At 35.8% G+C, this 12343-nt stretch overlaps 1 protein-coding gene across 3 annotated transcripts in view; it reads right to left on the bottom strand.

Moving 5' to 3' along the window:
- LOC115217861 (death-associated protein kinase 1) overlaps positions 1-12343 on the bottom strand; it is a 337561-nt gene that overhangs the window by 124268 nt on the left and 200950 nt on the right. For all 3 annotated transcript variants that reach the window (XR_005001521.1, XR_005001520.1, XM_029787571.2), the window contains exons 8-9: positions 9476-9565; positions 8360-8449 (exon numbers count right to left, since the gene is read on the bottom strand). Coding sequence is in view for 1 of the 3 variants with exons in the window: in XM_029787571.2 (XP_029643431.1) it covers positions 8360-8449; positions 9476-9565 (180 nt within the window). In the remaining 2 variants the exon portion in view is untranslated. The remainder of the gene's footprint in view (positions 1-8359; positions 8450-9475; positions 9566-12343) is intronic.

Below are 12343 nucleotides of genomic sequence, written 5' to 3'. Positions count from 1 at the left end.
TCTATTATAGCCTTGGGCCAACCAAAGCCTCATGGTAGATGGAAACTGAAAGAAGCCCATTGTGTAAATGGGTGTGTATATGTACATAAATATGTATATGTGTGTATGTGTCTTTGTGTCTGTATTTGTCCCCTACCACTGCTTGAAAACTGGTGTTGGGGTGTTTACGTCCCTGTAACTTAGCATTCTGGCAAGAAAATCCTGATAGAGTAAGTACCACAGATACTGTATCCTTGATGTAAACATTAGGTAGCTTCACATAGCATAGTGTGTAACTAGACTGGACTTTAAATTACAGCTGCAATACATCTATCAGGCTTCCCCACAATCTCCATCTATTCAATTTCATTCACAAGGCATGGGCTAACTCAAAGCTTTGGTATAAAAAAAGCAAAAAGAACTTGCTTACAATGCCATGCAGTAGAGTTGTCAAGCAGTGTGTGTGTGTGTGTGTGTGTGAGTGTGTATGTGTGTGAGGACAAACATATAATCAAACATGATGGGCTTCTTTCAGTTTCTGTCTACCAAATACACTCCCAAGATTTTGGCTAGCCCGAGGCAATAATAGAAAATACTTAGAAAATAATAGAAAATTTCCTATCGCACAGCCACACTTGGGATATTATGATAATTATTATAACTTTGGAAAGGCATGAATGTGACAAATTCTTATTCGTCATACATCTGTTTCACTGTATCTAACAAGAACTGGGGTGGGAATATGATATTGAAAAAAAACTTCGCAGAAGAAATGTAAACAAAGAATTTAACAACAAACAACTCTAACCCCACCCGCTTCTCCCGCTGCCACCACCTCCCCCACCCCAACCTGCTTAATGCACGAGGTGACGGGGTGGTGGGTGTACTCTAGACTTCTCCAACACATCCAGCCTAAAGCTACTAACCTAAGATATTCTCAAAGAAAAAGGAAGACAGAGAGATGAGCAAGGGAGAGGGAGAGAAAGAGAGAGAGAGAGTGTGTGAGGGAGAGTGAGTGACAAGACAGATCTCTATAACTGGCAGGTAACATGTTTTGTATGACAGGAAATAGCAAATCTATAATTATGATTAACATATGGTATAATTAGCAGGAAGAAATTATACACTTACACACACACACACACACACACACACACACACACACACACATATATATATATATATATATATATATAAGTATGTGTAAGTATGTATGCATACATATATATACCCACACACATATATATCAATAAATGTGTGGATATTTATGTAAATATGCATATGTGTGTGTATATATATATGCACAAATACATACACAAACGCGTATATATGCATATATACATATACAACATATATAATCAATATGTGTGTGTGTGTGTGTGTGTATATAAAAACTAGTGAGCAGGTAGAATTGTTAGCTATTGGTTCTACATTTAAGAGATGAGGAATTATTTATATTATTTACAATTGAAAGGTATATGGCATAGTGGTTAAGAGCGCGGGCTACTAACCCCAAGATTTCGAGTTCAATTTCAGGCAGTGACCTGAATAATAATAATAATCATAACAACATCGAAAAATACCTTAGGAATGAGAACCCAGGTTCGAAATTTCCCCAAGACACCTGATGAAGGCTAAAGGGTATATCAGCCGAAACGTTGTGCAAACAACAAACAAGATGAGGACAAATATCTGTTAATTGTACATAATGTTAGCTATTGGGCAAAAAATTTAGTGGCATTTCTTCTGATTCTTTATGTTCTGAGATCAAATTCTACCGAGGTCACAGCTACCTTTCATCCTTTCAGGATCAATAAAATAAAGTACCAGTCAAATAATGGAGTCAATGAAATTCACTTGTACTCTCCTTAGCAGTTCAACAAAAGTGACCGATAGAATAAGTACTAGGCTTACAAAGAATAAGTCTTGGGGTTGATTTGCTCAACTAAAGGCGGTGCTCCAGCATGGCCACAGTCAAATGATTGAAACAAATAAAAGAGTATATGAAACTTTTTTATAAGTCAATACCATCTACTGTGTTAGCAGTGCTCCTTCATCAGTTGTTAAGGTTATCCCCAAGATGATATCATCATCAACATCATTTAATGTCCACATGAACAGCAGATGTTAAATGATATTGATGATAATAATGATATTCTATAGAAATTATAGCCAGCACCGATTTTGTTATGACATTTCATGTGCAAGATGCTAGATGTTAACAAACAATGAAATCAAAGATGAAAAATGGGAAATTTGTAGGGATAACCTTACCAAGTGATGTAAAGCACTGCTAACACAGTAGAACATGGTATTGACTTATAAAAATGTTTTATATACTTTGTAGTATATTACGGTTGTGTAACAAAATACAGTGTCCTTACAAGTCATTAATATGAAATAATTTGTTTACATCAGTGGAACTCAAAGTAAATAAAGCAATAATTAACAGCATATAAACATTGGGTTAAAAACAAGATACAATTTTTTGCTGGCAAGAACAAAACTTTTAAGATGGATGGAGAAATGTGAAAGATTGCTTTGATCAAATGGTAAAATATCTGTCATGTTTACAAAAGGGGTTTTTAACCCAGTATTTACACATTATTGTTTATTGTTTTATCTAGTTCAAGTCCCACCAATGTAAACAAATTATCTGTCTATTTAAGTGTATGTGTGTATAACAAATAAAAATAACTGTAACAAGTGACAAAGCACTCTTCTAAAAAAAGTTTGCCCAAACAAAACAGGCATAAAAATATATATATGTATAAAAAGTGAACTGGAAGGTGTATATCATGATCATCATCATCGTTTAACGTCCGCTTTCCATGCTAGCATGGGTTGGACAATTTGACTGAGCTTTGGCGAACCAGATGGTTGCACCAGACTCCAATCTGATCTGGCAGAGTTTCTACAGCTGGATGCCCTTCCTAAAGCCAACCACTCCGAGAGTATAGTGTGTGCTCTTACGTGCTACCAGCATGAGGGCCAGTCAGGCAGTACTGGCAATAGCCACACTCAAATGTTGCTTTTTATGTGCCACCTGCACAGAAGCCAGTCCAGTGGCACTGGCACCGACCTCGCTCAAATGTTTTTTCACGTGCCACCAGTACAAGTGGCAGTAAGGTGACGCAGGTAATGATCACGCCCGAATGGTGCTTTTTATGTACCACTGGTACGGAGGCCAGTCTGTTGCTATGGCAACGATCACACTCATATGGTAGTCTTAGCGCTTCACTAGTATGGATGTTATTCATCAAATTTGATTTCGATTTCATTTGCCTCAACTGTTGGGCTATGACCCTCTCCATGACCTTCATTACCTGAACCAACAACTTGATACCTCTGCAATTATTTGTTTAATATATAATATCTACATTTGCATCTCATCTGTCCATTATGTTCATATTAAGTTTCTGTCTAATGATCTCTCATCTTTATGATCTGGTGAGATTTGAACTCAGAATGTAGCAATGGGTGAAATACTGCCAAGTATTTCATCCAGCATGCTAACGATTCTGCAGCTCGTCACCTTAATAATAATAATAATAATGATTATAATAATAAAAATAATGATAATAATATTAATGATAATGATGATGATAATAATCCTTTCTGCTATAGGCACACAGCCTAAAATTTGAGGGAGTGGGTAAATCAATTGCATCAACCCAAGTGCTCAACTGGTGCTTGTTTTATTGACCCCGAAAGGACGGAAGGCAAAGTTGACCTCACCAGAATCTGAACTCAGAACGTAATGACAAACGAAATATTGCTAAGCGTTTTGCCTGGCGTGTTAGTGATTCTGCCAACTCACTGCCTTAATGACAATAATAATAATGATAATTTCATTTATTTGCCACAAGGGCAAAGGACGAGGGGGGGGGACACAATACAGACATAAAGTGTGTGTGTGTAGGGGGTTTACATATAATGAAATGAAAAAAAAAAAGAAAGTAAGTATATATGGTATACACTGAAAAAGAAGGGACATGTTCATAACATACAAAGGCTTTAAAAAAAGGGTGGGGAGGAGGATGATAGAGATGTGGTCCTCCTCATACAGGAAGTCCTCTAGGGATAATTGAGGAACTCCACTGTCCGAAGAATGATAATAATGATGATGATAATAATAATAATAATTATAATAATAATAATAATAATAATAATGACAATAATAATATTAATAATGATAATAATAATAATAATGATAATAATAATAATAATAATAATAACAACAATGATAATAATAATAATAATGGTAATAATGATAATAATGGTAATAATGATAATAATGGTAATAATAATAATAATAATGATGATGATGATGATGATGATAAGGAGGAGGGAGAGGAGAAGGAGGAGGAAAGACAGAAGGCACGTAGAAGGAATTTCAAAAGAAAACTTGTAATCACTTTCCGGGTGTATGTAAACAAATGAGTAGATTTAGCTGTAGTGGTGGTGGTGGTGGTAATGGTGGGGGGGTCAGGTAATATTAGTGTTGAGGAAGAGAGACACTGAAGAAAGACTGTGTGTTTGTCTGGGTGGGGGGTGGGGGAGTTCAATCTGTATTTGCTTCCTCAATCAAGTAGTTGGTGTATGCACACACATACACACACACACCTTCTGATTGAGGAAATTAATACAAATTATATAATTATATAATTGAGTCACAAATATTGATCTCCCTTTTCACCTGAAAGCGATTTAAAGGAGTTGATGATGTGGAGTGGGTCATGGCAGATAGGGTTACAGGGGACAAGTTTGGAGGCGTGTGTCAGTTATGTTGGAGGGAAACAGACAGAACTGGTAAAGTAGAAGTAGGGGTAGGGCTGAGAGGCTTTGTTATGTCTGAGTAACTGAACCCCTTAATGACTCAATTTTGAAGGCAAACTGGGAAGGAGAGGAGACAGTGAAAGACAGAAATTGTTTTCTGTTGGTAAATAATAAGAGCAACAACAACAACAGTATGTTTTACTTGTTTCAGTCATCAGACTGTGGCCATGCTGGAGCATTGCTTTGAATTTTAGCTTAATGAATCAACGCCAGTACTTTTTATTTTAAGCCTGGGACTTATTCCTTAGCCAAGCCACTAAGTTATAAGGGACATACACAATTCAACACCAGTTGCCAAGCGATGATAGGAGACAAACACAGACATGCACACACACACACACATACACACAAATATTTATATTAGGTTGTCAAGAAAGTTCTTGTCGAATTTAAAATTTTGGTTTTAAATGATGTATTTTCAAATTAATTATCGTAAAATTACTTTGACTTTATATATCATGTTAAAGCCCATTTTTCGCTCTATCTAATCGTGTTACTCTTTTTCTTTTTGAATAATTAGGCCATTTTTTTCCGGAATGTTGAATATAAATATAACATGGGCAAAAAGCAAATTCGCACAATTTTCTTATTCCAGTTCAAGCTAGGCCGAAAAGCTGCTGAATCAGCTCACAATATCATCAGGGCTGGTTTCCCAGTTTCCTTGGCGTATAGGTCCCCCACCTGAGCGTCCCATCCAGGTGGGGAACCTATACACCAAGGAAACTGGGAAACCGGACCTAATGAGCCAGGCATGGCTCAAGAAGGAACAAACAAAAGGATGAAAGACAAAGTCAATCACAGTGGAATTTGAACTCAAAGGAAAGACGGACAAAATGCCATTAAGCATTTTGCCTGCTCACTGCCTTAATAATAATAATAATAATAATAATAATAATAATAATAATAATAATAATAATAATAATGATAATAATCATCATCATCATCATTTAGCGTCCGCTTTCCATGCTAGCATGGGTTGGACGGTTCAACTGGGGTCTGGGAAGCCAGAAGGCTGCACCAGGCTCAGTCTGATCTGGCAATGTTTCTACGGCTGGATGCCCTTCCTAACATCAACCACTCTGTGAGTGTAGTGGGTGCTTTTTACGTGCCACCGACACAGGTGCCAGATGAGGCTGGCAAACGGCCACGGTCGGATGGTGCTTTTTACGTGTCACAATAATAATAATAATTTGTTCTAATTTTGGCACATATCTAGTAACTTCAAAAAGGTATGGGGAAGTTGATTACATCAATCTCTACGAACTGATGGGTACTCTTTTAACACTTCAAATGAGTAAAAAAAAAAAAAAAAAAAGGGACAACGTTGACCTTGCAGGATTTGAACTTAGAATGTAATGGGTTGGAAGAAACACCACTAATTTTAATTGTCTGATGTTCTGAATGATGAATCTACCAAATGATAATAAATAACAATTTCCACCACCATAAACCTCAATCATTATCATCCTCACTCATGATCCCCCTCCTCCTCATCACCATCACCATCATCATCATCATCATCATCAAAACGTGTCAGTCATTTTGGCCTCACATCCACAAGCAAACACTAATTAAAATGAGTTATGAACAAACTGTGGATGGAAAGTAATACAATTAATACAGAAGTGAAGACAATCATGAGAAAGGAAGGAGGGTGGGAAGCTTTCTCTCCCTCCTCCTTCTCCTTTGTCTCCTCCTCCTCCTAGCTTGATGAAATTAATAAATCGTCATGGTTTGTTTATTCTGAACAGTTTGTATAGGTAGATCTTTATTACTGCACATAACACACACACATATACCTGCACACAAGTATGCATACATAGACAGATAATCTCAGAGGTTGTTGGGGTTAAGAAGGCTAAGCAGGGGTGGGAGTGCTCTGGCATCACACCACAAAAATCACTGAGATAATACATAGAACTGGTTCATTCTATGTTGAAGTTTCAGAATGGAGAACATCAAAACAGTAGTAACATTATATATACATAACTCTTGTATGTTTAAACATATATATATATATACATGTGTTTGTGTTGATATAAAAATACAAATACACACACACGTACACGTGCACACACAAATAAAACCCTCTCTTGCCTCAGGCCCACAACTCCTGAAGCATCATAATAGTCATGTAATAACAGCCAGTGTTTTTTGATCACTATTTGACCTGCTATGGCTCATCTCTCCCTAGACTTGACCAAACTAATTTATTCCAGAAAGAGAGAAAGAAAGATAAAAAGAAGAGAGAGAGAGAGAGACTTATTATCGAATTTGTACTTTATCAGCCCTGATATGATGAAAGCAAAGTTGATCTAAGTAAGTGGCATACCACTTACACATCTTTACTTTCATATATTATTATAGGGTAGTATAATCCAAAAAGGTCTGGGTCAGGAACTTAGTAAGCATCAAGCATGTAGACAGCTTATATAGATGACAAAAAGTGGATAATATACGATAAAGAAAGTTTAATAATTGTTGTGTTTTATACACTTCGTCCTATATCAAAATCAGTAGAAATTTCAATAAGTTGACAGTCACCACACAACTAATGGTTTAGCCACAAAAAATGGTAAATATATAAATAAAAATCAAAAATGTAACGAATGGCAAAGGTAGATAAAGACTACATATGTTTCTGAGCTAAACTTTATGTCTTACATAACTTGTAACAAATACAAAAGCAGTTAAGCTAATCCTCAGGTCCAATTACTTTCAAACTGTTTACTGCATCACATGGAGAAGAATGAATACAAATATCACACACACACATGCATACATTTGTGTGTGTGTTTGTGTGTTTAGTGAGGGTGTGTGGCCTAGTGGTTAGAGTGCTGCACTCATGATCACAAAATAGTGGTTTCAATTCCTAGACTGGGTGTATTGTGTTCTTGAGCAAAGCACTTCATCTCACATTGATGAAGGGAATGATTGCTATAAAAGAAATCATCTGTGTAGGTTGTTAAGTAAGAAGTTGAGGACCACTCCTTTATCTTGTACAACAGGAGAATCCTTAATATGTATGATCACAAAGTCATTTTTAACCCTTTAGCATTCAGATTATCCAATGCAATGCTTACTTATTCTCACTGATTTGACTTAATCATGCATTATCACATAGCTTGAGATTTTGATCATGTTACTGCTAACTATTAGAATGACATTATAGAGCATGTATGAGCACTGGATCTGATCAGTTTGAACATAAAACAGAATAGATATGGGTAAGATATTTCCAGTTTAAATGCTGAAGGGTTGCACACACATGTAAGTATCTTTTAACACACATGCATGTACACAGTTTTCATATACATATATGCTCTCTCGCATACAGGATGTTGAATACAAAGTGCTGTAGGGTCTGAGTTACTGATGATCTTGCATAATTATACTCCATGAACCACCTATTCCCTACTCTCTCAAGTCAGTTCGCTAACCAATATGGGAGAGGAGAGAGGTGAAGGGATAAAAGGTAAGACAAGATTAGTAGTTTGTATTTGAACGATTTACAGAATAAAAGACACTAGAAAGAACTTACCTGTTTTTCAGTAGGTTCTCCTCCTTTGGGGTGAGCACAGACGGTGGACTTTAACAATCGGTTACACAGCAGTATGATCTTGAAGGCTTGCTGAAAAGATATTTCTTGCTTATTAGCAACACCACCACAACCATCACCAATAACAACAGAAATGAAATCTATGACAATACCATCAAGGAAATGAAAATGCTTCAATGCTATTACTTGACCTGTGAGAAGAAAGGAGTCAAGTCTTTCTCTTTCTTTTCTACTATTTCAAAAAGTGAGGGCACATTAGCCAACATGTTCCTTAAAGAACTACTGTTCAATAACAGTCAGAATGGTGAAGGTGACAATGTCTTTGTTGACAGGTCTGTCTATTTAATCAGAACTGTCTCAACTTGCTGATGTGTATAGTTGACCAAAAGGTTGATTGCATAAACTGTCTAGGTCTATATATGTACTTATGTTTACTTCAGATGACACACACACACATTTATACATACACTGTGTGTATATATGTATAAATATACACATGTATATATAATGTATATATTAAGTAAACAAGACTGTAATACATCCCCTCTAAACAGAAGTGGCCTCTCAGCAACACCCCCTCCCAGTCATTTCAAATATTGGTCCTTATTATGATTGAGGCACTCTCTTAGAAAAAAGCATATCTTTAGTTAGCATAGAAAGATTTGCATCCCAAAGATTAGCTTTTCTTCTCTTTAAGGTATGAAAATATTTCAGGCTCCAACAGCTGGTGAAATTATAAGACTTAAGTGAGGCCCACAATGGAGATTTGCTCCCATATCTTTGATAGTGCTGCTGGACACACAGACAAACTGGATCACATCCAGAGAAGGGCCACTTGATCAACTGTCATTCAATCACTAATGGACACACTCCGAACTCCTATGAACAAGAGCACTGCCACCAATCTTTATCTTTTCTATTGCTACTATAATAGTCAGTTAGAATGATCAGAGATGAAACAAATTTATAATGTGTCAATGTAAATATTGAAAAATGAAATTATTTGATCTTTAAAATAGTGGCTAATTGTTTGATAAATTAGAATTATTTGAGACACGAAAACAGAAGTCTTTAGATAAAGTTTAAGTTCAAACTTACTTTCCACCGTCTTCTTGTAATAAAAGATTTCAAGTTTCCTGTGTTGATCACACAACTCTTGCGTACATCTTCCTCTTGTTTGGCAACAGGCTTTAAAACAAGGAATAAATTCAAAACGTTACATATTTTATATTATACTTGTCTATATATATATATTATCATCATATGCATACTCACGCATACAGGTATGTATAATACATTTTTAAAAATATATATAAATATATATCAATATATAAATATGTGCGTGTATATATGTATGTGCATATGTGGTGTATATAGGTAGTCTGTGTATATATAAATATAAATGTGTGTACGTGTCTATGTAAAACATATCTATGAAACACACATGCTGTGCTGTGGTACCACACCTGTTATTGCTCTTGTTGTCCCTATAAGCCCTTTTTATTGGTAAATGAGGCAGATTGATAACACTATCCTCAGTTGCAGTTCTTGCTGTGAAGCTGGTTTATCTGGAATATCAAATACATAATTTCCAGGGGATTCTTGAATACATTTTGCATCCACTCCATGTAGATTCTTTGAGTTCTTTGACAAGATACTGAAATTCTGTGACCCTTTGATCCTGAAGATGTTGCAGTACTGATTTTAATGGGAAGGATGTGACCATCAGTATCTTGCAAGGATGACCACTTTAGTGTTTGATATAGTTCTCAATACTACTGAAGTTTGGAGTTAGCCTTTCAAGGGTTTTCTCTTTTCAGTCTCTTTACAATGTGTGTGTGTGCATGCACACACACACACACACATATATGTATATATTTATTTATCTATTTGCTACTATTAGTTTCATGTGCTGAGAGCATGCCAAACAGTGCTTTTAACATATCTGATGTCCTAGCACAATTAAATATTTATCTCTCACCAGATAGAGTACTTTTTTGTTGATCTTACCTACATGGGACAGTACACTATATATATATATATATATATATATATATATATAATATATATATATATATATATATATATATATACACACACCACAGCAGAGCTTTCCTCATTTTCATTATGCTTAAGCACTTTCAACACCCCAGCTTTTTTTTTATTTTATCACAGTTCTTCAGACTATAACAGGAAATTAAGGCCAGCTGTTCTTGGGGACACCTACATGCTGATGACTTATTCTTATAGCAGAATCTGTCAAAAATCTAAAGAAGGAATTCCAAACTTGGAAGCAAAAATCTAGAATTGAGAGGTCAAAGTAAACTTAGGAAAGATGAAAGTTTTAGTAAGTAGGAAAGAAGAGAGGATTTGTTACTCTCAGAAGAACATCACACTTAATATTTAGAAAACAAGTTGTGCATTGGTGCATCAAGCATAAACAATTGATGCACAAGAGGTGGTTAACAAGCATGTTTTGCAACCAATTTGTTTCAGGTTCAGTTCCACTGCGTGTCACCTTGGGTAAATGACTTCTACTAGAGCTCTGGGCTGGCCAATGCATTAAGAATGAATTTGGTACACTCTTTTACTCTTTTATTTGTTTCAGTCATTTGACTGTGGCCATGCTGGAACACTGCCTTTAGCTGAGCAAATCGACCCCAGGACTTATTCTTTGTAAGCCTAGTACTTATTCTATTGGTCTGTTTGGTTGAACCGCTAAGTTATGGGGACGTAAACACACCAGCATCGGTTGTCAAGCAATGTTGAGGGACAAACACAGACACACAAACATATACACACACATACCCAAACACACACATATATATATATATATATACATGCATACACATATACACAACGGGCTTCTTTCAGTTTCCAGCTATCAAATCCACTCACAAGGCTTTGGTCAGCCCGAGGTTATAGTAGAAGACACTTGCCCAAGGTGCCACGCAGTGGGACTGAACCCGGAACCATGTGGTTGGTAAGCAAGCTACTTATCACACAGCCAGTGAGTGTGTGTGTTTGTCCCCAATGTCTTAATAACTGGCATTTGTTTGTTTATGTGCCATAACTTGGCAGTTTGGCTGGAGAGACCAATAGAATAAGTACAAGGTTTTTAAGTTTTTTTCAAGATAAAAACAAAATACCGGGGTTAATTTGTTTGACTAAACTTTTTGACCCTTAAACAATCAGATTATTCGAGCAAATGTAATGCTTAATTATTTACATTGCTTAGAATTAATCATGCATTATCTTGTAACTTCAAGATTTCGATGATGTGACTGTTTATTTTTAGAATTACATTGTACAGTAGATGTAAGAGGCAGGATCCAGTCAGTGTTAACTTAAAGCAGGTGGAATATTTTGGTTGTATATGGTCAGTTTAAATACTAAAGGGTATTATACAATGCCCAGTAAAGCTGCAGTCCAATGACTGAAACAATTAAAAGACGAAGACAAAAGGTATGTGGTAGAAGCACAGGTGTACTATGATCATCCATTTGCATGAGCTGTAACAGCAAAAAGATTATTTTTAAATTTCCCAGTGCTTCAAAAATAAGATCCAAACCAAAAAGATATCCTTTCTTTTGTAAGATTAATGCTTTTAATTTGCCAGTTTAAAGTTGACAAGTCTGCCAGGTGTAAGGGGGTTATGAGGTTCAGTTCATGTAGGTGACTTTGTCTGTATAATGGGTTTATGCCTGTCATTTTATGAGCTGCATTGTTTATAGCATCATTTGCACTGGAGCAACTTCGTTAGATTATATATATTAATAAATTATGGAAACAGAAGTATTTATAATTGTGTAAACACACACAGAGAGGAAAATATACACACATATACCTGTACGTATATGCATATATACATCCACACACCTATATATATATATATATATATATATATATATATACACCTTATATACACACACCTATATAGATATATATATATATACACACCTTATA

The sequence above is a fragment of the Octopus sinensis genome, linkage group LG12 (genome assembly GCF_006345805.1).
Source record: "Octopus sinensis linkage group LG12, ASM634580v1, whole genome shotgun sequence".
In the NCBI taxonomy this organism is placed as follows: Eukaryota; Metazoa; Mollusca; class Cephalopoda; order Octopoda; family Octopodidae; genus Octopus; species Octopus sinensis.
This window is presented reverse-complemented; position numbering and strand designations above follow the sequence as displayed.